Source organism: Pistacia vera, unplaced genomic scaffold (assembly GCF_008641045.1).
Source record: "Pistacia vera cultivar Batoury unplaced genomic scaffold, PisVer_v2 Contig347, whole genome shotgun sequence".
Classification (NCBI taxonomy): Eukaryota; Viridiplantae; Streptophyta; class Magnoliopsida; order Sapindales; family Anacardiaceae; genus Pistacia; species Pistacia vera.
In genome coordinates this window covers 87,020-114,023 of record NW_022196165.1, presented here as the reverse complement: position 1 = coordinate 114,023, position 27,004 = coordinate 87,020, and the positions used below count along the sequence as shown (strand labels likewise).

The 27,004-nt window shown below is 37.3% G+C and overlaps 1 protein-coding gene across 1 annotated transcript in view; it reads left to right on the top strand.

Moving 5' to 3' along the window:
• The window catches only part of LOC116139091, a 50,102-nt gene extending 24,052 nt beyond the window's left edge, over window positions 1–26,050 (top strand). The window contains exon 2 of the mRNA XM_031424768.1: window positions 25,785–26,050. Coding sequence (XP_031280628.1) covers window positions 25,785–26,050 — 266 coding nt within the window. The remainder of the gene's footprint in view (window positions 1–25,784) is intronic.
• Window positions 26,051–27,004: the final 954 nt, after the last annotated feature.

The following is a 27,004-nucleotide window of genomic DNA, read 5'->3' as shown; positions in this document are numbered from 1 at the left end:
ACTCAAGAAGTAAAGGATACTTATAAAAAGTTCCTTGATGATTCTGATAGCGTTCAATGTTTGATCTTATCGATCCCTTACCTATGCTACACAAGCAGCATGAGAATATGGATGTTTCATCCATTATTCTACACCTCAAGGAGCTTTACAACAAATGCTTGACATGAGAGGTAAAGGTGTCTAAAGCACTGTTTGGAGTCATCTGACTGAGGGACCCAAGTTTGTCCTCATGTGCTCAAGATGATCAAGCACATAGAGAGGCTTGAGACTTTGGGATGTGGCTTGGATGCAGAATTACAATGGTATTAATTCTGCAATCCTTGCTTGACTCTTATGCCCGTTCATAAGGAATTTCAATATGAACATGATAGAGAAACCTGTCAAAACTCTGAACATCTGAGACTGCAGACAGGACTTGAAAAAGTCCAAGCCTATTTTATTGTTGCTTGGCCAGTAAGAATGGTAACGGCAAGGGTAAGGCCGAGGCCAAACCTAAGCCTAATCCCAAGGACAGGTAGCTCTGGACCTGAAGTGGCATAGGGAAGGCAAGGAGTCTCGTTCTTTTGTGGCAAGCATGCCACTGGAGGAAACACTGCAAGGCTTTCCTCGCAGCAAGAGAGTCAGAGCTCATGACTTATAGTTATTTTTATTGATTGAGATTCATTTCTCTTCCTCAACATCTTGGTCATTGACACAGGATGTGTTGCTTACATTGTACTATGTACAAGGACAAGCAGAGTGGAGTGCTCGCCAAGGGAGAGTGACCTACAGTTAGAAATGGAGCACATGTGGCTACATTGGCCGTAGGGACATTGTTTATCTTGGCCTACGAGCTTGTTATTGGAACTACATATGTTATCACTTACCTTCTATTTCTAGAAATATTATTTAGTATCCGCTTTGTATATAAGGTATCATTTTGAGATATCTAATGGATTGTTGTCCTTAGTTTGAATGTATTCTTATTTGGAATTGCAAGGTTATATATGATTTATGTTCTTGATTTAACAATAAAGATATTCTCAACATTGAAACCAAGAAAGCTAAACATAGCGATCAAAACCAGACATATCTCTGGCACGTAGATTGTGTCATGTTAAAGACTTGCATTGCAAACTTCAAAGGATGGAGTTTTGGACCTTTTGACTTTCAGTCTTTGAGGTATGTGTCATGCCTTTAGGCAAGATACCAAGTCCCTTTCACAGGACAGGTGAAAGGGCTACTAAGCTTTAGACATCATCCATAGTGATGTATGTGGTCCACTAAAAGTTGAGGCGAGGTGGTATTCATACTCATCACATTTACTGATGATTTCAGTAGATATGGTTATGTCTACCTTATGAGACATAAATCTGAGCCTTTGATATTCAAGGAATTCAGAATGAAGTACAGAATATGTTGGGCAAAAGTATTAAAGCTTTCGGTTGGATCAAGAGGTGAATACTTAAGCTCAAGGTTTTCAAAGTACCTGAAGGATTGTGGGATAGTATCACACTCCCCCCCTCCTTATACACCCCAACACAATGGAGTGTCAGAAAGGAGGAATGGGACCTCACTTGACATGGTTAGGTCTATGACGAGTTTTAGTGATATTACCTGTAATCTTCTGGGGTTATGCCCTAGAGACTGCACTCACGTTTGAACCTGTGCCATCAAAGTCTGTAGATAACACTTCATATGAGCTATAAAGTGGGTGAAAGCCCAACTTGTCTTATCTGAGGATTGGGGGTTGCGAAACTTATGTTAAGAAATTGACTTCGACAAGCAGGGCCCAAATCCTGCAAACGTATATTTTATGGGGTATCCAAAGAACCAAGGATACTATTTCTACCACCCAGAAGAGCGCAAAATTTTGTTGCTCGATTTGGTGTCTTCCGAGAAATGAATATTTCTAAGAAGCACTAGGGGGAGAAAAGTAGAACTCGATGAAATTATAGAACCACAAGATATACTACACGAAGGACGGATGATGGTTCATAGGAAGTGGTTGACCACATGAGGAGGTTACTCCATACCTTGTGGATCAAGTGAACCATCTCGGTAGCATAGAACTAGGTAGATCTGGGAGATATGCCATGAGCGCGAGAGATACTTTTATCTCATGACTCACACTAATGGTGACGTACTATTCTACCAAGATGATGAACCCAAACCTACGAAGACCACTATATCGGACCAGATTTCATTAAATGCTTGAAGCGAAAGAATCTGAGATGGACTCCATGTACCAAACCAAGTGTGGTCTCTGGTGAAACCACCTGAAGGGGTAAAACCCAAGGGTGTAAATGGGTCTTCAAAAAGAAGACTGCCATGGATGGCAAAGTGCATACTTATAAGCACAGCTGGTTGCCAAAGTTTCAAACAAATTCATGGCATTGATTATGAGAAACCTTTTCGCTGGTAGCCATGATTAATCCATCCAGATTATGCTTGCAATTGCTACATATCATGACTATGAGATTTGGCAAATGGATGTCAAATTGCTTTCCTGAACGGAAACCTTGAAAGGTGTGTATATGACACAACCTAATGGTTTTTGTTCTGATAGTCAAGCCAATAAGGTATGCAAGTTGCGATATCCATTTATGGACTCAAACAAGCTTCAGGAGCTGGAACATTCATTTTGATGAAGCTGTAAAAGAATTTAGTTTTTAAGAACGAAGATGAGCCCTGTGTTTACAAGAAAGTGACTGGGAGCGCAGTAGCATTCCTATGTTTTATGTCGATGACATACTTTTGATTGGATGATATACCGAACTTGCAGTTGGTAAGACTTGGTTATCCAAGTGCTTCTCCATGAAGGACTTAGGGGAAGCACCTACATCTTTGGTATAAAGATCTATCATGATAGATCGCTTAATGCTTGGCCTAGGTCAAGTGCATATATGACAAAGTACTGAAACGATCAGTATGGAAGAATCCAAGAAGGGATTTCTTCCGATGTCATTGTGTTTATCTCTCTAAGATTGTGTCCTAAACACCAAGATGAGAGAGATGGGATGAAGATGATCCCATATGCCATGCCACATTAGATCCATCATGTAGCCATGCATGTACTCGATGATGTCCATGTGCTTTAGCACTGTAGTAGATATCAATCAGATCCAGGGAGTGTCACTGGAGGCTTCAGAATATTCTTAGTTACCTGAAGGGGACTAAATAGATGTTCTTGGTTTATGAGGGGAAGATAGACTCGTTGTAAAGCGGATACATGATGCTATTCCAACGAACAAGATGATTATCGATCGCAATCAGGGTTTATTTTGTCTCAATGTGGTGCAGTGAGCTGGAGAAGCTCTAAGCAAAGCACTGTAGCAACTTTACAATAGAGGGCTGAGTAATTGCATTGTCAGATGCGGCCAAGGAGGCAGTCTGGATTGAAAATTCTGTTAACTGAACTTGGTATGGTTCCCACTGATTGTTGATCCTAAGACATCTATTGTGACAACAATAAGCAATTGCTCAAGCCAGGAACCCCGGTCATCAGAAATCCAGACAACATACTTAGACGATTCCATCTCATCAAGAGATAGTTGAGAGGAAAGACGCAGATTAGTAAAAGTGCATACTGACGACAATCTCGCAATCCCACTAACAAAGCCTTTGTCAGCAGCAGAAGCTGACAGGCACTTGACATCATTTGATATTAATACATAATGATTGTCTATAGTGCAAGTAGGAGATTGTTGAGTAGATGTCCTAGAGCCAATCAATTATTGTAGAATTGACTCTTGTAATAATGTTCATATATCAATAAAGCAATTTTACTATATCGTAATCATTATTTTTTGCAATCATGCTGATATAGTCTTGAATGGGTAGAACCGTGACGAGGGTATCAAGTGTTTTCAAATCTAATAGTGAGAACCCTATGAGCACATATGGTGGCCATTCTAAAAACGTCCATAGCCCTAGTATTATTCTGAAGTAATGGCACATAATATGGTAAGGCTATCATAGTGTTGAATGACCATTTCGAAAGGCAATGACTAATCTCACTCGTCAAGGTTGTTTGGTGACAATCTGGTGCAACATATGGTGCTTGCTTTAGGCGAATACACCGCAGCAAGTTCATTGGACTGACCCCCAGAGGATTCCATATGGATGGTAACCCAGAGTTGTCAATACGTGGTGATTGTGTCTGCATCAAGGAAGTATCAAGACTATGGTGGATTGACAGAGGATTCATCACTCCCGTGTACCGGAGAAGATTCTCACGGCGCAATTCTATATTGCATGACACTAAAACTGTGGCCATAGTGGATTGATTTTTTTCTATCCGGATTATAATACAGGTCATTGGTCCAGAAATTGAATACATAATATGAGAGTAATTGAAGGTGACACTATTTCTATGCCTTCGCTCGTCGAGTAACGTATGATGAAAGGATCAAATTGACGGTAACCATATCGTTGAAAGGTAGCTACTTTGCTGAATCCAAATCTATCGGGTGGCCATGATGCCTTCTACAGGCCAATCTTGGTCTGTGTACAGTGAGAGGATTATTGGTGTTATCGCGATACTATACACTGCCGGTATGATGGAACCTATGGGTCACGCACTAGAAGATAATTTAAGATCCAAGAAGAAGGGGCGTTTTCATCTTTTTAAGGTGAAAAGGTATTTTGGTAATTTCACAGTCAATTAAATTTGCTGAAGGTCGTAGCCTTTATTTAATTAGAAAAATAAATAAGTGAAATTACGTTTAAATATGTGTTCACATCTATTTAATTAAATCATCATTATGTTAAATGTTATAGATAGATTAAATATATTTAATTGAGTTTAATTGAGATAATGATGAAATAAATAAAATATCTAATTAGGGGGTTTGGTAACATCGGTGTTTGGGTTGGAGCCCAAGCCTATTCATTCCATAGGGAATAGGGCATTAAAGTTTTACTATAAAAGAAAATGTTTATTTGTAAAATGTTACAATTAATTGATTAGCTCATTTCATTGTAAAACCAAATACACAACAGCCCCATTCTCTCCCACGGCAGAAACCCATTTGCCTAAAATCAATTCATTTGATTTCATCTTCTTTAATTCTTAAAGCCAAGAGGATCTAGCAAATCGCTCTTGGTTCTTTGTGATTATCTTCGTGTGGACTCATAAGTTCGACCTACGCTTGGGTCGGTCCAAATACGTACAAAGCTATTTTGAGGAGCCTCCAAACGTGCGTATGTTATTCTAAACTCTTATTAATCTTTTGTGCAGATTTACTTTAATATAATTGTAAAATTATAACCTTGATCTTGACTCAATGGAAATGATCCTTGTTATTATGTTTTTGTTTTTCCGCTGCGTATAGACCATTTCCTAACGCTATTTCTATGCCTTGGTCTCGTCGAGATAATAATGATGAAAGGATTGATTCTACGATAACCATATAGTTGACAGGTAGCTGTTTCGTTAATCCGAATCTATCGGGTGGCCATGATGCCTTGCTAGGGCTAATCTTGGTCTGTGTGTAGTGAGACGATTAATTGGTGTTAATCGCGATACTACACACTACCGGTATGAGAGGAGCCTACAGTCACACACATGAAAGTAATTTAAGAACCATTTTATAAGAAGGGCATTTTCGTCTTTTTAGGCGAAAGGGTATTTTGGTAATTTCATAGTGCAATTAAATTTGCTGAGGTCGTAGCCTTTATTTAATTTGTTAATAAAATTAAATAAGTGAAATTATGTTTAAATATATGATAGCATATATTTAAATGAATTATTGTTATTGTTAAATGTTAATATATGAAATATATATATTAATTTAATTTAATTAAAATAACAATAATTATTATTAAAATATCTAAATGGGGCTGTTTGAACATAGGGGTTGTTTGGGTTGGTGCCCAAGCCCATTCCATGAAGGAATAGGGCATAGTGTGCACTATATAAGTGCAACACTTTGTGGAATTATTAATTAATTTCAATTCATTCACAAAGCAAAACTCCAGCCCCCTTTTCTCTCCCACGCCAGATTTCTTTTGCTTGAATCAAAGTTTCATTTTGATTTTGTTCTTGGTTCTTAAGGCTTAAGAGGATCTAGCAAATCCCTCTTTAGTTCCTTGGGGTTATCTTCGTGTGGACTAACGGTGGTTCGATCCTACCATTGGATCGGTAGCGAAACTCATTCGGTGTTAAAGTTGGAGGAGCCTCCAAACGTAGGTATGGTTTCTTAACTTTAAATTGATTTTTTGCAGATTCTAATATATGTTGTATAAACTATAAATTTGTGCCCTGATCTTGGTTCTAAGGAATGATCCATGTTGTTTATGTTTTTGTTTTCGCTGCCATAACTGGATCGTTTCCTAACAGCCTCCTTATCCGAATTTTGTTGCATTATGGCCGTTGAAGCCTTAATTTTTGCTGGGAGGTATGTATGAGCATTTTTTGTCATCTTAGTCATGATTGATTCCTTTGTGGAGTAGAATGTTGAAAGAATGTTGATTGCCAGAGGCCCCATGGTGGGCACCAAACTGTAAACGCTAAAATCTATAGTTGCGGAAAGAAGGACGAATTCTATGAGGTTAAGGCCACTGACAATCTGCTACACCTACACACACAAAGGAACTAACCTGAAGCGAACGAAAAACACTGGGGTGGTGTTTGCCGTAGGCACTCTGACGCTCAAGTCAACAAGGAAAATAAAGGCTTTTAGTAAAGGTAAAGGAAAAAAAAGGTTACCAGTAGCTTAGTCGGGAACTAAAACCACGGTCACAATGTATAGCTCTCAAGAATGAGAACTAAGGGGTTATAAGGTGTAATGTTGAATGTCTTGTGGGGTGACCCCTGTTTATATAGTAGTCATGGGATCTTCGTATCCTAGTAAGATTCTAAATCCATAAAGGAAGAGGTCTAGTGAATAGGAAAATCTTGATTCACTCGCCTTCATTAGTAGCAGGAGTCCTAATTCATCCAAGATACGAAATCTTAGACGAATTAGGATTGAATCAAATAGGAAGAATCCTACTTACCTTGTTCCGGAGACCTAGCCTTAAGTGGGCTGTTGATAATGCCCATTCAAGAGGGAGGCTAGATTTGGGCCACAGGCTTTGGCCCAGAATCATGAAATCTGACGCTGGCCCAACCAAAGTTGCATCGTGTTCTTGGGTCGTTGTAATAGAAAATGCCTAACTAGGCCTGACAGGGCCGCAGGTGATTTTTGACCCCCACACATGGTAATGTCAGTAATATAAAATGACATTACTGGAGTAATGATAGATAACCTCCAACAAAATGTACCCTTAATATTAACATATTTGGGCCTCATTCCCATTATGCAAACTGCTAAAGTTTAGGTTTTAGGTGGCTAAAATCTTCAGTACGTTGGTTTGCTTTGTTTTACTAATTTTGGACCATTTATTCATATATTTTAAACCTATTCATCATGGACTTTCTCATTAGGATTCATCAAACTGGGTTAGACTAAATTTTCGTAAAACAAAAGTATTAAAGGAAGTGATTTTTAGCCTCGGTTTTTATGTCTTTAGCCCCCCATCTTCTATCTTAAATAAGGGTATAATGGTTTTTAAAAAAATATTAACAATGGTTCTTATATATATTAAAACAATTCAGGAAGAATTTATAAAAATGTTAATTATTTAACTCAAGATCTTAAATCTTTTAATAGCTTTTGTTTCTATAAAATCTTCAATTCTATAAACACTAAAGAGAAAAAAGAAAAAAGAAAAAACATAAACACTTAGTTTTATAAGTTTTAGTAATTTCTTGGTTATATGATTAATTATGCATCCAAACAATGTAGTTTGTAGTAGTTTTCTGAAATATAAAACTTAAAAAGAAAAGAAAAAGAAGAAGAAGAATATGAAATAAAATAAAAAAGAATTTGTTGAATATGTTTGTCAAACTTATGTTGTCTGTGTTGGTGTGCTATCGTAGGCACCCAGAATTAAAACTAAAAACACATGCAGTAGTGTGAGTCAGGGTCATTCCCACGGAGAGTGTCTAGCCATATTTTATGTTATGTGAACAAGGCTGAGGGGGGTTTTAGTAAAACAGAAATAATCTCAGGAAAAACAAAAGCAATTCAAATCTAAATTAATCAAAATAACGAAACTTGGTCTAGGTCAACATCCACCATCGGAATCTTACAACTGATCATCGATACAAAAAAGGGGAAATGGGTCTTCAAAGAAGACTGACATGGATGGCAAAGTGCATACTTATAAAGCACAGTGGGCCAAAGGTTTCAAACAAATTCATGGCATTGATTAAGAAACCTTTTCGCTGGTAGCCATGATTAATCCATAGATTATGCTTGCAATTGCTACATATCATGACTAGATTGGCAAATGGATGTCAAAATTGCTTTCCTGAACGAAACCTTGAGAAGGATGTGTATATGACACAACCTAATGGTTTTGTTTTGATAGTCAAGCCAATAAGGTATGCAAGTTGCAGAATCCATTTATGGACTCAAACAAGCTTCAGGAGCTGGAAATCATTGTGATGAAGCTGTAAAGAATTTAGTTTTATTAAGAACGCGATGAGCCCTGGTGTTACAAGAAAGGGACTGGGAGCGCAGTAGCATTCCTATGTTTTATGTCGATGACATACTTTTGATTGGGAATGATATAACCGAACTTGCAAGTTGGTAAAGACTTGGTTATCCAAGTGCTTCATGAAGGACTTAGGGGAAGCAGCTACATCTTTGGTTATAAAGATCTACATGATAGATCGCGTAAGTGCTTGGCCTAGGTCAAGTGCATATATTGACAAAGTACTGAAAAGTTCAGTATGGAAGAATCCAAGAAGGGATTTCTTCGATGTCATATTGTTTTACTCTCTAAGGAATTGTGTCCTAAAACACAAGATGAGAGAGATGGGATGAAGAGTGATCCCATATGCCTCAGCCAATTAGATCCATCATGTATGCCATGCTATGTACTCGGTGATGTCTCATGTGCTTGAGCACTTGTAGTAGATATCAATCAGATCCAGGTGAGTGTCACGGATGGCTGAAGAATATTCTTAAGTACCGAAGAGGACTAAAGATATGTTCTGGTTTATGGAGGGGAAGATGAGCTCGTTGAAGAGGATACAGTGATGCTAGTTTCCAACGGAACAAAGATGATTATCGATCGCAATCCGGGTTTGTATTTTGTCTCAATGGTGGTGCAGGAGATGGAAGAGCTTAAGCAAAGCACTGTAGCAGACTTACAATAGAGGCTGAGTATGCGATTGTCAGATGCGGCCAAGGAGAGCAGTCTGGATAGAAATTCGTTACTGAACTTGGTATGGTTCACCACGATTGTTGATCCTATAGACATCTATTGTGACAACAATAGAGCAATTGCTCAAGCCAGGGAACCCCCGGTCATCAGAAATCCAGACCAAATACTTAGACGATCCATCTCATCAGAGAGATAGTTGAGAGGAAAGAGTGCAGATTAGTAAAGTGCATACTGACGAACAATCTCGCAGATCCACAACAAACGCGTGTCGCAGCAGAAGATGACAGGCACTTGACATCATTTGATATTAAATACATGAATGATGGCTATAGTGCAGATAGGAGATTGTTAGAGTAGATGTCCTAGAGCCAATCAATTATTGTAGAATGACCTTTGTAATAATGTTCATTAATCAATAAAAGGCAATATACTATATCGGTAAATCATATTTATTGCAATAGCATTGATAAATGTCTTAGAATGGTAGAACCGTGACGAGGGTATCAAGTGTTTCAAAATTAATAGTGAGAACCCTATGAGCACATATGGTGGCCATTCTAAAAACGTCCCTAGCCCTAGTATTATTCTGAAGTAATGGCACAGATATATGGTAAGGTATCATAGTGTTGAATGACCTGTCGAAAGGCAATGACTAATCTCACTCGTCAAGGTTGTTTGGGACAATTGTGCAACATAGGGTGCTTGCTGTAGGCGAATACCCGCAGCAAGTTCATTGGACTGACCACCAGAGGATTCCATATGGATGGTAACCCCAGAGTTGTCAATACGGTGGGTGATTGGCTGCTACAAGGAATGTATCAAGACTATGGTGGATGACAGAGGATTCATCACTCCCGGGTACCGGAGAAGTTATCTCACGGCGCAATTCAGTATATTGCAATGACACTAAAACTGTGGCCATAGTGGGATGAGTTGTTGCTCATCCGGATTTAATACAGGTCATTGGTCCAGAAATTGAATACATAATATGAGAGTAATTGAAGGTTGACAACTATTTCTATGCTTCCTGTCTCGTCGAGTAACGTGATGATGAAAGGATCAATTGTACGGTAACCATATCGTTGAAAGGTGCTACTTGCTGAATCCAAATCTATGGGTGGCCATGATGCCTTATCAGGCCAATCTTGGTCTGTGTACAGTGAGAGGATAATTGGTGTTAATCGCGATACTATCAATGCCGGTATGATGAGGAACCTATGGGTCACGCACATAGAAGATAATTTAGATCCAAGAAGAAGAAAGGGCGTTTTCATCTTTTAAGGTGAAAAGGTATTTTGGTAATTTCACAGTCAATTAAATTTGCTGAAGGTCGTAGCCTTTATTAATTAGAAAAATAAATAAGTGAAATTACGTTTAAATATGTGTTCACACTATTTAATTAATATCATCATTATTGTTAAATGTTATAGATAGATTAAATATATATTAATTGAGTTAATTGAGATAATGATGAAATAAATAAAATATCTAATTAGGGAGGTTTTGGTAACATCGGTTGTTTGGGTGGAGCCCAAGCCTATTCCATATGGGAATAGGGCATTAAAGTTTACTATAAAAGAAAATGTTATTTGTAAAATGTTACAATTAATTGATTAGCTCATTTTCATTGTAAAACCAAATACACAACAGCCCCATTTCTCTCCCACGGCGAGAAACCCATTTGCCTAAAATCAAATTCATTTGATTCATTCTTCTTTAATCTTAAAGCCAAAGAGGATCTAGCAAATCGCTCTTTGGTTCTTTGTGATTATCTTGTGTGGATTCATAAGTTCGACCCTACGCTTGGGTCGTGAGCAAATACGTACAAAGCTATTTTTGGAGGAGCCTCCAAAGTGCGTATGTTATTCTAAATCGATTATATTTTGTGCAGATGTTACTTTATATAAATGTAAAATTATAACCTGATCTTGAATCAAGGAAATGATCCGTGTTATATGTTTTTGTTTTTCCGTGGTATGGACCATTTCCTAACGCTATTTCTATGCCTTGGTCTCGTCGAGATTATGAATGATGAAAGGATTGGATTCTACGATAACATATAGTTGACAGGTAGCTGGTTCGTTGAATCCGAATCTACGGGTGCCATGATGCCTGCTAGGGGCTAATCTTGTCTGTGTGTAGTGAGACGATTAATTGGTGTAATCGCGATAATACACACTAACGGTATGATGAGGAGCCTAAAGGTCACACACATAGGAAGAAATTTAAGAACCATTTATAGAAGGGCATTTTCGTCTTTTAGGCGAAAGGGTATTTTGGTAATTCATAGTGCAATTAAGTTCTGAGGCGTAGCCTTTGCCCTAGAGACTGCGACTCACGTTTTGAACCGTGTGCCATCAAAGTCTGTAGATAACACTTCATATGAGCTATAAAGTGGGTGAAAGCCCAACTTGTCTTATCTGAGGATTTGGGGTTGCGAAACTTATGTTAAGAAATTGACTTCGAACAAGCAGGGCCCAAAATCCTGCAAACGTATATTTATGGGGTATCCAAAGGAGACCAAAGGATACTATTTCTACCACCCAGAAGAGCGCAAAATTTTTGTTGCTCGATTTGGTGTCTTCCGAGAAAATGAATATTTTCTAAGAAGCACTAGTGGGAGAAAAGTAGAACTCGATGAAATTATAGAACCACAAGATATACTAGACGAAGGACGGGATGATGTGTCATAGGAAGTGGTTGACCACATGAGGAGGTTACTCCATAACTTGTGGATCAAAGTGAACCATCTCAGGTAGCATAGGAACTAGGTAGATCTGGGAGAGTATGCCATGAGCGCGAGAGATACAGTTATCTCATGACTCAACATGGTGACGTACTAGTCTACCAAGATGATGAACCCAGAACCTACGAAGACACTATATCGGATCCAGATTTCATTAAATTGCTTGAAGCCATGAAATCTGAGATGGACTCCATGTACCAAAACCAAGTGTGGTCTCTGGTGGAACCACCTGAAGGGGTAAAACCCAACTGTCCGTATTTGAGGGTGGGCTGGGGGTGTTTTTGTTAACTTTTAATGTTTTATTATAAGGGGTGTTTTGTAAAAAAACAAACATAGGGGGTATTTTATAATTTGTAAATCCCACATCGTAATACCCGCCCAATTCAACTTTTTTTTTAACTTTTTTCAAAAAACTTTTCCCAAAAACACAAAATTGTGAACCAAACGGAGCCGTAGTGATTGAAATTAGTAGGAGAATCAAAAAAGTTGGTGACAGTTTCTAACTTTCTATATTGTTGTTTGTTTGAATGATTTTGGTGAAGTTATTTATTGTGAATTGTGATGAATAATTATTTGTGTTTTGGATTTGATTGAGGAATTTTATGTGAATTGTGATGAATTGATTGAATTCAAGTGTTGCCTAAAGATTAGAGGTTATGAGTTATATTGGACACAAATGAATGAGTAATTAAAATTTGTTAGGGGTGTATTTATAAATTTTTAAGGTATTTTTGTTATTTTTAAACTAATAGGAGGGTAATTAATTTTTTACAGGATACCCGGGAAAGGAATCGAAACCTGCATTTTAGGTTCCGATTCCTTGAATTTAAGAATCTGTACTGTATGATTCCGATTCTAGTTTCTTTTTTTGGAACCTCTACTTATAGTTCTAGTTTTAGTTCTCCCAAAAAATATAGGATATTCGAAACTACTCACCCTTAATAATAAATAACGATGTCATAATTAATGTCAGGCCTATACTTGTATCATAAGAGTTTTAGTGGGATCTTTGAGGATGATTTTTTTTTTATTATTTTGTCAGAAAACTTCAACCAAACAATCACCAAGCTTAAATTCTAGAGCCCTCTTGTTTTACACGTATTTGTTTGTATTTTCTCAACATGTATTTAATGTTCGAAGTAGAGGAGTGGTAGACATATTCTTCTTTTATACATTTTTGTTCACTCTTTCACTTATCATATAACACGTATACAAGAGGCAAAAGAAAAGAAGTAATAAATGCTTCTTCTTTTTTCCTTTTCTTTTTGTCTTTGGTCTCATGGTCTGTATTGGGATTTACCTCTCCAGATTTTTCTGTATAGTGCTAAGTGACTTGACACGTAACACAAATCCATGCTTCATGATTTAATGTAAATTTCTTTCAACAATAAGGAAAGAGAAATTTTTGTATAAGAGGCAGAGTATTGCTAATAAGAAAAGTAGACTGATTTTCTCACCCATTTTTTCTCATTTTCTAATCTGTCAAACACGCTCTAACTTTCTTTCTTTTTGACAAATATCTCCGATGAACATCTAGTCATCTTCAATTAGGCTATTGAAGAGAGGTATGAGATCTTTTATTCTAAATTATCTAATGTAACTAAGCATGTGAAAATATTACAGGAAACTTCAATTAGGAGTAAAGTTACACAAAGAAATTAATCATAGCTAGAAACAGTGGCGGATCCAATTAATGACTTGTGGGGACTACAGTCCCCACTCAACTTTTGAAAAAAGTCCATATCTTATAATTATTTAAATTTTACACTTATAGAATTATGAGATTTTGGGAACAGCCCCCACGGTTAGTTTAGATTTTATTTTTGTAAAACCCTATTTTTAATCCGAGTATATATATTTCATATTTTTTGTGATTTTTATTTTTATGCAAGAGGATCTGTTAGTTTTTAAAAGTTTTATTAGGAGTGAAAATGAAAGGAATAAGAACTGTTGGGTTTGCATTTAACCGAGAGTAGAAATCTGGACATTTTTACATCAAAAAGCTAATGTGGCGAGGTCATGGTGAGAATAAGAGAATCTTGAGGCAGTTTCATAATTCAAAGAAGTTGTTTTATATATAAATTGGGTTGTTTGTCAAAAATGAAGAAAAAGAGAGAAAAGCCCATAAAGAAGAAAGAAAGAAGAAGCAAAGGAAAAAGAAATGGGTTTGGTCAGTTTTATCTATTTGATTTTTCAACACTTGAGTTGATCGTACTTGAGAACCAGGTTGAAATTTATGTTATTGACATACGTTCTTGTGATAAATTTGCTGAGTTACAAGGAATTGGTGATTTGGTTAAGAATTTAGTTCGGTTTAAAAAATAAATTTTGCATACGTTGGTGTATAAGCTTGTGAAAGTTGCATTGGTTCTATCAGTTGTGACTGCGACTATTGAAAGGGTTTTTTCTACAATGAATCTTGTGAAAAATCGATTATGCAATCGAATGGGAGATCAATGGATGAATGATTGCTTGGTTATCTATATTAAGAAAAATGTATTTGATACAATTGACAGTGAGATGATTATCCAACGTTTTCAGAATAGGAAAACTAGTCAAGGATAATTGTAGAAAAATTGTTCTACTTTTACAAAAATTGTGTTTTTTGAAGATATTTATTTGTATTTTATAATTTTTTATTAAAGCCCATTGTAATGAAAAAAAAAAAAAAAGTATTTTGCCCCTATTGAAAGAAATTCCTAGATCCGCCACTTGCTAGAAACTATTTAATGCAAATTGATGGGTCAATATCACATGTTTACCTTATCATCTATATTGATTTGTTTAATTTATCTTTAATTTTAAATCAATCCAATAATGTATTGACGCATAAATTTGTATAAACGAGATTGCATAAAAAATTTATACATATTCTTCAATTTGTACGAAAATAGCCTCTTTTATTCTAGGTTATTGACTTCTTTTCTTCTTGATTTTTCTCCTTTCTGGATAAAATAAATACATCATTACACTGCTTCAAAGTAATATTAAGAAACTTATTATAGCTAAAAAATAAAAAAAAATATTTAGATTTTTGAAAGAGTTGATTAGCAATTTGATCTCATAGTTGTTATATGAATACTTCATGTAAGGTAAACAACCTTTTTTCCACAAAAAAAGTTTTAAAATATCACTTTTATAACATCTCAATGATTATCCTAACAATTGGATGGATAGGATTGGAAAGTGTAGTTTAAGTCATTAATTTAAATTAAAAGATCACATTACATATCTAATATATGTAAATATATTGTTATGAGTCAAGCGTTTGCCATTCATTAATTAATAAGCTCAACAACTTATTTCTATCCAATGTAAGACCGTAATATTATATATAATTAAGCGTCGGAAAAGACAATGAATACACCTTTATTCTACACTAATGAATTGCTTTTGTCTAAGATCAAAAGTGATCTAAATGCATAAGAATTTTTTAAGAGTTTTCTGTGTGTAATAATAGACTTAAGTTTGTCATTATACAAATGAGAAGAAACATCACTATAATATTTGTTATGGGTAAAATTACATTGATATTAGTACCACTAATAATAATGAGCTGCCAGTTTTATCAATCAAAGTTTAGCAAGAGCTAAAAGACAAAATAATCTTAGCTGTCTAGACCAAACCAACTTAAGAGCATTTATATCAATCATATCCCATTTTAAGATAAAGATTAGGGAGTGATTCCCACGTGTTAAGACAACTTGTAAAAATATTCATTACATTGACCTCAAAGGTATAAATGGACACCACTCTTCATGAAAAAGAGAGGTCGGACATATGAGAGCTAGGCACACATTCAAGTTTCAACCATTATTTTTTCTCTGTAAACAAAGCATTACTCTGTTTTTGTACGTCTTACAAGCGATATCAGATAAATAGTTAGAGAATAATAAAATAACAATGGACGTATGATTCGCGTTAAGTATCCAAACCACTAAAAAGATCTCTCTTGCTAATCTTTTATTTATGTTTGTTCAAACATATATCACCATGTACCATAATCAACTCACATAATCAATTCACGTGTAATTTCTAAGATCTTCTTAGCACTTTGCACATGCAAGGTCATTGGTGTCAAAATCACGCATCAATAGTTTGACCCTAGAAGGAGGGCTTCTGATTCACATCAGCTCTCCATGTTTTTCTAGCAAGTCTCAAATTCTTCAGCAAATTCCAGCTTCTTTTCACGTCATCAAATGTGAAAATCTGAGCAGGATAAAGTCTGAATCTGGCAATGCGATAAACACAAGATTGTAGTCCTTCGAGTTAGCTTTCCGATGGTCCAAGAATCATCCAAATCCAAGGTCTATAGCTCAAGTTATTCTCAAAATACTAAAACTTGTTCCAGAGCAGAACTCTCAAATTGCATGGCCAGATCTCTTAGATCATACGCATTAGAGCTCTCAGATCACGTGGCCAGATCACTCAGATCGCGCATATCAGATCTCCCAGATCGCATGGCCAAATCGCTTAGATTGCATGCATAAGATCTCCCAGATCGCATGGCCAGATCGCTTAGATCACGTGCATTCGATCTCTTAGATTGTGCACATCAGATCTCTTAGATTGTGCGTATCAGATCTCTCAGATTGCACGTATGAGATCACTCAGATTGGGCGCATAATATCTCCCAGATTGCTCAGATCTCACGCATCAGATCTCTCAGATCGCGCGCATAAGATCTCTCAGATTACACGCTCAGATCTCTCATATCAGATCAAGCTCCTAAGCTCTCTAGCTCCTAAGCTATTGAGCTCTCAAAGCACTCAGATCACTCATTCAAGATCATTCAGATCAAGCTTCCGAGTAGCCAGTCCGTGCTTTCGAGCACCCAAATCGTGCTTCTGAAAGCACCCAAATCGCGCTTCTGAGCAGCCAGATCATACTTTCGAGCAACTAGAACACTCGTTTTTTATCTCCCAGATCGTGCTTCCGAGTGCTCAGATCACTAAGATCATTCAAACCTTGTGTTCTCATATCAAGTTCCACGCTTTCTAATCGAACTTTTTGTGTTCTCAGATCAAGCTCTACACTTTTTGATCGAACTCTTTGTGTTATATGCTTTCTGATCGAACTTCTTCTATTCTCAAATCAAGTCAATGCTTTTTGATCAAACTTCTTCTGTTCTCAAGTCAAACCCCATGCTTTCTAATTGAACTCTTTGTGTTCTCAGATCAAGGTCTGCCCTTTCTGATCGAACTCTTTATGCTCTCTAATAGAGTTCCTTATACTCTTTGATTGAGCTTATAAGCTCGCTCATTTGCTTGAGATCATGTGCATCAGATCGTTCTGATTGCTTAGATCGTGAGCATATATCAAGGTCCTTAAACTCTCATATCGCGTGCTCTAGATCAAGCTCCTTGTCTTGAGATCGCTTCTTTGGATTGTTCAGATTGCACGCCTCAAACTCTTTTGCAATCGACTCCTAGCTCTCAAATCACAATCAACTCTCAGCTTTGAGATTGCGAACAGCCTCAAATCGTGTTCTTGGCTCTCAATTCTCAAATCGCGATTAGTTGTTAGCGTTAGAAAAAACGTGTAGAAAACTTAAAATAGCCTCGAAACATGCCAAAACAGTGAATTTTGGGCCTAAAAATGAACCCAACCAGGTTTCCCAATCGCCACAACATAGAGCTTGAAACAAGATTTCTGTTGGTATCTTACGGGCTCCAAAACTCTTCCTAGATCAAAGTTATGGTTGTTTTAAGTTGACATGTTCGTTTGGGACCTTTGAATCGTGTGTTTGGGCTTCTAACGTCAGCTCTCTCCAGGAATTCATCTACTAGACATTTTATGTCAGTTATCAGATCGTGATTAGCTTCAGATCACTCCAAGCTTTCAAATCGTAGTCCTAGGTCTTAGCACTTGATCACACCATGCATAATTTGAGCTCTTTAATTCGAGACTACAACCTATAGTGCGATAGCCATTCAGATCAAAGACATGAGTTTTTAAAGCGCGATTACGCACTCCAAAAACTGGGGGGCTTTTATTATGGGTAAAATTACATTGACATCAACACCACCAATCGCAATGAGCTGCCAGTCCCATCAATCAAAGTTTAGCAAGAGCTAAAAGACAAAATAATCTTAGCTGTCAAGACCAAACCGACTTAAGAGCATATATATCAATCATATCCCATTTTAATATAAGGATTAAGGAGTGGTACCCACGTGTCAAGACAACTTGCAAAAACACTCATTACATTGACCTCAAAGGAATAAATAGGCACCTTTTTTTATGAAAAAGAGAGGTTGGACATATGAGAGCTAGACATACATTCAAGCTTCAACCATTGTTTTTTCTCTGTAAATAAAACATTACTCCATTTTTCTACGTCTTATTGGCGATATCAGAAAAATAATCAGAGAATAATAAAATACAGTGGATATAGGATTTACTTTAAGCATCTGAATCACTATAAAAATCTCTCTTGTCAATCTTTTATTTATGTTTCTTCAAACATATATTACCATTGTACCATAATCAACTCTCATAATTAATTCACGTATAATTTCTAAAATTTTGTTAATATTTTATGCATACGAGATCGTTGGTGTCAAAATCACACATTAACTGTTATTTTACGCATATAAACTTGTTAAGAATATACTCCCTCCGTTTCTTTTTAAGTGACGTTTTAAGACCTTACACAATTTTTAAGAAAATAAATTTCTCTCTCCTCATACTGACTCTTTTACTGAAATTACAGTGAGAAAATTTTGATTCTCCCGCTGCTCTTCACCTGCATTTGAAAAAGAAAGAAAGAGAGATGAGATAAGGGGCAGAGATGGAGAAAGAGAGAGAGGAGATGAGGGCAGAGAAAAAATGGAATATAAAGGACAGGAAATTCATCGGAAGAGAGAGAGGATAGAGTAGTCAAACGACTTTTATTTTGGCAAAAAAAAAAAAAAAATACTTTCCTAAAATGTCTACTAAAATGTCTATTAAAATAAAACGAGGGAGTACTTTTCATGTAAAAAACATTCGTAGATAGATAAATAAACAATTAATTTTTTTCCTATTTTATTAAGATGATTTTATCTAGTACAATAAATAAAGATGCCATAACTAGTGTCAGACCTGTACTTGTATCATAAGTGTTTCAGTGGGATATTTGATGATTTTCTTTCACTTTATTATTTATTATTTAGTCAGAAAACTTCAATCAAACAACTACCACGCTTAAATTCTAGAGCCCTCTTGTTTTACACGTAGCATTGGACCATTCCTCCTTTCTAGGGGTGAGCGGTTCTGGGTACCCTGTATTTTTCGGGAGAATCAGAATCGGAACCGCACAGTGCAGGTTCCCAAAAAAAGGAACTGAAACCGAAACCGCACAGTGCAGGTTCTTCAATTCAAGGAACCGGAACCTAAAATGCAGGTTCCGGTTCCTTTCCAGGGTACCCTGTAAAAAATCAATTACCCCCCTATTAGTTTAAAAAATAACAAAAACACCTTATAAGTTTACAAATACACCCCTAATAAATTTTCATTATTAATTCATTTGTGTCCAATGTAACTCATAACCTGTAATCTCTAAGCAACACTTGAATTGTTAATCATTTAATTAAGTATTATAATATTGTTTATAATAGAATGTTATAATTAATTAAATAACCATACCATAAATTTATAATATAATGTTATAATAATTTGATTAAGTATTGTGTAAATTAGTAAATTATTAATGTTTATAATATAATGTCATAATCAATTAAGTAATCATTTAATTATGTAATGTTATATTAATTATATGATTATACTATAATAGTATAATGTAATGTTATAATGAATTAAGTAATCATACTATAAATCTATAATTTAATATTATAATTAATTAAATTTCAAATCATTTAATTAATATACTAATGTTTATAATGGAATGTTATAATTGATTAAGTAATCATATTATAAATATATAAGGTAATGTTATAATTAATTAAATTTTTAATCGTTTAATTAAGTAATGTAATAATATAGTAAATTAGTAAATTACTAATGTTTATAATGTAATGTTATAAATTCATAACTAATTATGTAATTATGTAATCATTTAACTATGTAATGCTATAATTAAGTAAGTGATCATAATATATAATGTAATATAATAATATTATAATTTAATTGAGTAATTATTTAACTATAATGTAATGNACTAGTGTCAGACCTGTACTTGTATCATAAGTGTTTCAGTGGGATATTTGATGATTTTCTTTCACTTTATTTTTTATTATTTAGTCAGAAAACTTCAATCAAACAACTACCGCGCTTAAATTCTAGAGCCCTCTTGTTTTACACGTAGCATTGGACCATTCCTCCTTTCAAGCATTTGTATGTATTTTCTCAACATCTATTTAATGTTCTGACTTCTGAGTAGAGGAGTGGTAGAAATATTCTTCTTTTACACATTTTTTTTCACTCTTTCACTTATCATTTAACACGTATACAAGAGTCAAGAGACAAAAGAAAAGAACTAATAAATACTTTCTTTTTTGTTTTTTTGTCTGGATTTATATGTATCTTCTTCGGGTTTTTTGCATAGCACTAAATGGTTTGACACGTGACACAAATCCATATTTCTATAATTTGATGCACAATAATAAGGAAAGAGAAGCTTTTGTATAAGAGGCAGAGTATTGTTAATAAAGAAATTAGACTGATTTTCTCTCCCATTTTTACTTCTTTTCTAGTCTGCCAAACATGCTCAACTTTCTTTCTTTTTGACAAATATCTCCTATGAAGATCTAATCATCTTCAATTAGGATATTGAAGAGTTGTATGATATCTTTTATTCTATATTATCCAATGTAACTAAGCATAAGAAAATATTACGAGAAATTTCAATTAGGAGTACAGTTACACAAAGAAATTAATCATGGAAACTATTTAATGCAAATTGATTGGACAATATCGCATGTTTACCTTATCATCTGCATTAATTTGTTTAATTTATCTTTAATTTTAAATCAATCCAATTATATCATGACAAATAAATTTGTATAAACGGGGTTGTATAATAAATTTGTACATATTCTTCAATTAGTACAATATTGTATGTGATTTTTACTTCAAGATCAGAGAATTACGAAGTTATAGCTCAATCCAGAACCAGCTCGACTCAATCGATTGTCTAACTCAGCATAAGCTCGTCGAGTTATAACTCTACCTAGTACAAGCTAGTCGCGACTAATCCTTACGGTTGTTCAACCAGCTCACAAATAACTCTAGATCCCGGATATCTCAAAAGGGATCAAATCGACAACAATCTTAGCTCAATTGCGAGAATATCGAAGTTGCATGTCAAACTTAATTGTCATCTCTTTATTTTCGCTCTTTCCTTTGTACAAAATCCGTATATAAACCCCTTTCAACGATGAGAAAAGGGTTAGCAAATTATTTTAGGATTTTTATTGTAAGCTCTCACAACAAATACAAGAACAGTGGATGTATGCTCAAGAGTGTAACTCGCCGAACGACTTTAAAACTGTCTTGTCATTTTCTTTATTGCATTTATTATTAATCCATTGTTGGTTACCTGTAATCACGCACACATCAATTTTGATCCCATTAAGGTCGATCGGATTGCTCTGGTTGGTGTATTTTTGCATCAATATTTTGGCGTTAGAAGGAGGCCCTTTCTCCAAATTTCAGAATTTCTGGCAACCAACCCAGCAATTTGATCACTTGAGGCTCACGATGGTTTGAACCAGATCAAAGACCACTATCGAGAACCATGACAATGTGGAGACCATCCACCAGGAGGTGCATCAAGACGTCGTCGGGCGTCGACCACCAATGTCACCGATGCAGCAAGCCACAAACCAATTGGGGGCAGGGACGTTAAATCCTGAGAATGGCCAATTGGTAGAGATGGTCAAAATGATGGTCGCACAAGCTATGCAACATAATGTGGTCGAGCTGAGAAATCAGCAACCAGTCCTCTAGGATATTGACCAACCACGCTTTACAGATGCCACTCCGACAAGGCGACACTTAGTCAGCAACCAATCTGGTTCGTCGGCACCAAGGCATGACCAATGACCTTGGCACCACCGAGAGCATTCTACAAAAGAAAGAGAGTCTCGTGGGCAAGCTAACCCTAGAAGGTGACTAGGCAAACAACCCATAGGAGAAAATGAAGATAATGGTCTCTAGAGGGATACCCAACTTGCTTGACAGTATCCCTAGCGTCAATGTACTGGTTTTAACCCATGCCCAAGACAATGTCAGTCTTCGCAAGCTCGCAAGACAAGTCATGTGCGCCAATCCGGCAATGAATGACGCTTTGGTTATAACCAACGTTGCGAGCGACGCACTAATGAGCATGATAGCACATACCAGCCCAGCCATCATGACTCAACCTTGCACATCAATATGCATAATGAAGGGGGCTCACAAGCAAAAGATTTACGAACTCACCTACTTGAGGTAAGGCTAAACAAAGCCAACCAGGGCAATCCTCACAATGAAGACTTAGATCGTGTGCAGAAAATGCTCGATGATCTAAGAGCCCACCAAAACAATGCAACAAAGGAGATAGTGAGCTCTCCCTTCACAGAGGAGGTTCGCTAGGCCCCGCTTCCCCAAGGATTCAGGGCGCTAGAAAGTAAGTTCGATGGGAAAGGAGATCCCAAAGACCACCTCAACACTTTCAACGACCTTATGGAGTTGCACTAAGTGTGTGAATTAGAAAGTGTCGCTGTTTCGCGGTCACATTGGTAGGGGATGCCAAGAGGTGGTACAAAAGACTCAAGGCGAACTCCATTGGTTCTTGGTAACAATTCTCCTCGCTGTACTTGCAACAATTCTAAGAAAGGACATAGTTCGCAATGCTGCTCAGCTACTTGAGCAACATTCGTCAGGAAAGAGATCAAACACTGACCTCGTATTTAATGAGGTTCCAAAACGAGTAGGCAAAGGTTGCAGATGCATCTGAAGAGTCAATCTAGACTTTGCTAATTGCAGGTATCGGGCCGTAAACGGAGCTATGGAAAGAGCTCCAAAGTGAAGATCATGTGAGCTTGGCAAAGTTTTACTAGATGGCTACCAAGCATCAGTGAGTGAAAAGCTCGCTAAGAAGAGCCTCAAACAAGCGATAGGATCACCCAACAAACAAGCAGAAGGGCCAAGACTACAATGACAAGGACCAGAACATGTCTTAAAAGAGATAGGGAACAGATAATCGCGGGGACAGGCAGCCTTTCCCGCTGTATACAAAATACACCCCCCTCATGCAAGACATAGCTCATATATATGAAGTTTCCCATGAGGCTAAGAAACTGCCCATTCCAGAAAGAATGAAGGGGGCTCCAAGCAGAAGAGTTCAACAGAAATATTATCGAAACTACTAGGACATCGGGCACAACACCAATGAGTGTCGGGCTTTAGAGAACACCATCAAAGATCTGATCTGAAGGGGCCACTTAAAAGAATTTGTTAAAAAGACACCAGTTCGTGAAAGTACTGGCAAGCAGAATAACCAAATCTAGCAAGCCCTGACCAACGCCAACAATGAAGTCCTAGTAGGCATGATCTACAGGGGTCCCAACATTATAGGGAGCTCAAGGCACTCTTACGAGCAATATGCTCGAGAGGCCAAAATAGACTCGGTCCCCTAAGTATTGAGATGTGAATAGAAGCTGTCGAAGTGGTCCAGACAAGAGAGCAAGGTGATAGGATTCACAGTGGATGAGTGTGAAGAATCTCCTCACCATAATCATGATGCAATTGTAATTGTAGCAAAAAAAAAAAAAAAAGAAAAAAAAAGATGATGGTCGATAATGGTAATGTAGCGAACATCATCTTCTTGGGAGCTTTCTGAGAAACGAGGTTCATAGAGAGAGACTTGAAGGTGTGCCCATTGCCGCTCTATGGATTCACTAGGGACAGCCTACTCCCCAAGGGAACGATCGACCTGCCCGTGACCCTGGGGGTAGAACCTAAAATCAGGACGGTGATGGCAGAATTCTTAGTGGTGGATTGCCTAACCATATATAATGTCATCCTCAGAAGATTGACCCTAGATGATCTGAATGTAATCACTTCAGTACGTTGTCAAGCAATGAGGTTCTCGACTTGAGGCGGGGGTGCAACAATCAGAAGTTACAGGAAAGAATCTCAAGAATGTTACAACCGGGCCATTAATGCTACAGTCAAATGGCCGCTATCGAGAACCATGGTTATTGTAGAGTATGAGCCAAACCCGGACCTCTGAGGACACCATAGATCTTCGCATCCATAAAGAAGAGCCTGGAGTAGGGCCGACAATAGAGCTACAAGAAATATCTTCTATTAGAGAGGAAGACCCAACTTGCGTGTTAAAGATTGGCAGCAATCTAAACAAAGAAATGGCCGACAGTCTGGCGGGGTTTCTAAAGAAAAACATTAACATATTCGCATGGGTACACAAAAATATGGTGGGCATTAGCCTCGAGGTAATGTGCCACTGATTAAATGTCAGCCCAATAGCTCAACTAATCAAGCAAAAGAGAAGGTCTATGGATGCAGAGCACTCTAAAGTGCTCAAAGATGAAGTTGACAAATTCCTGAACATTAACTTCATCAGGGAAGTGAAATACCTGGACTGGCTCGTCAACCCAATCTTGGTAAAAAAATGGAATGGCAAGTGGCAGACTTGCATCGATTTTACAGATTTGAATAAAGCTTGTCCCAAAGACAGCTTTCTGCTACCTCGGATCAACCAATTAGTAGATACGATAGCAAGGAACGCACTACTTAGCTTTATGGATGTATACTCGGGATACAACCAAATCCAGATGCATTAGCCCGATGAAGAATACACCTCATTTATTACCAACTACGGTATTTACTGTTACAAGCTTATGCCATTTGGCTTGAAGAATGTTGGGGCGACTTACCAGCATTTGGTGAACAAGATGTTCGTCGAGCAAATCGGTAAAACAATAAAGATGTATATCAATGACATGCTCGTCAAATCAAAAGTTGTTGAAAGCCATGTTGACCACTTGGGGGAAATGTTCGACATCTTTAGAAAATACAAAATGAGGCTCAACCCTCTGAAGTGTGCTTTCGGAGTAAGCTCAAGAACATTTCTAGGTTTCTTGGTCAATCAACGAGATGTTAAAGCCAACCTAGAAAAGATTCAAGCTCTCCTAGACATGAAAAGTCTGACCAGCATAAGACAAGTTTAAAGCTTGACAAGGCATGAGGCCGCTCTTAGTAGATTTGTTTCCGAGCCGCAGACATGTGTCTACTATTCTTTGAGACCCTAAAGGGAAGAAAGGGTTTCAAGTGGACAGAGGAGTGCGAGAAAGCATTTCAAGAATTGAAGAAGCATTTGGGGCAGCCTTCTTTGCTATCAAAGCCAGTGCAAGATGAGTCGCTGCTTCTATAATTATCGATATCTAAGTCTGCAATGAGCGCGACTTTGTACGTGGAGAAGATGGAGTGCAGTGGCCAGTGTATTATGTGAGCAAAAGGTTGCTCAATGCTAAGACCAAATATGTTGAGATGGAGAAGCTTGCCTGTGCACTTGTCATTGCCGCTTGGAAGCCATGGCCCTATTTTCAAGCACACTCCATACATGTGCTGACGAACTTTCCATTAAGAAAAATAATGTAGAAGCCCAAGGCATCGAGCAGATTGATCCAGTGGATGATGGAAATGAGTCAGCATGATATAAAGTTTATCCCAAGAACAGCAATAAAAGGTTAGGCTTTGGCAGACTTCATCTCAGAATTTTCCTATTAGCCCGAGGGAGAATTAAGCCTGCCAGGGGTGAGCACCTCGGAGGTAAACGAGTAGCAGAAACCAAAGCTTGAAAAGCTATAACAGTGGACTCTATATGTAGACGGGTTCCCAAATGAGAAGGGCGCAAGAGCTAGGCTCTTGCTTGAAAGTCCAGAAGGGAACTCGATTAGAGTCGCACTCAGATTTAGGTTGGTTGCCTCCAACAACCAGGCAGAGTATGAGGCATTGCTCATAAGAATCCGCCTCGCCAAGGAAATGGGGGCAATGTCCATCAAGATCTATAGCGACTCTCAGCTTGTAGTACATCAGATTTTTGGGGAATATAAGCGAATAAGGATAGGATGGCATCCTATCTCTGACAGGTGAAATATGAGCTGGAGCAGTTCGAGTCTTTCATTATTCTTCCAATCCTAAGAGAGAAGAATTCGGTCGCCGATGCTCTAGCTCACCTAACTTTAGCAGTGAGCCAAGAGAAGACTGATTCGATACTTGTTAAATTCCTCCCAAGTCCAAGCAACCTCACCCCCTAAGAACCAATCTTAGTAACAGGGTAGAGATACAACTAGATGGATGCAATAATTGTCTATCTAAAAGAAGGAACAGTGCCTGAAGGAAGAAGTGAAGCCAAAACACTCCAAGCAAAGTTAGCTCGATACCACTCATCAACGACAAGCTATATAAGCATGGGTACAATTCACCGCTCTTGTGGCACGTCTACCATGAAGATGTGGACTATGTTTTGAGAGAGATCCACGAAGGCATCTGTGGGAACCATGTAGGGGGCAGATCTCTAGCATACAAGGTGCTTCGTCAAGGCTATTACTAGTCAACAATCTTTGACGATGCAACAGATTATGTGCACAAGTGCGACAAATGCTAGAGATTTGCAGATGTTTTGCAAGCTCCACCCCAAGAGTTGACTACTTTGACAAGCCAATAGACATTTTCAATTTAGGGCATCGACCTTATAAGCCTTATGCCACAAGGAAAAGGGGCAATTAAGTTCGTGGTGGTTGCAGTGGACTACTTCACAAAGTGGGCAGAAGTTGAGCCGTTAGTTGCCATCACATCGAAGAAGCTAAAAGATTTCGTCTACAAAAACATCATTTGTTGGTTTAGAATTCCCCATACAATAATAACCGACAATGGGAAACAGTTCGATAGTGAAGATTTCAGAACTTTCTATGAACGGCTTGGTATCAAGAAGAGCTTCATTGCTGTTTATCGGCCTTTAGCCAACGGTCAAGCAAAGGCTGTGAACAAAGTGATCAAGCACACCATTAAGAAGAAGCTTAACGCCTTGAAAGGAATATGGGCTGA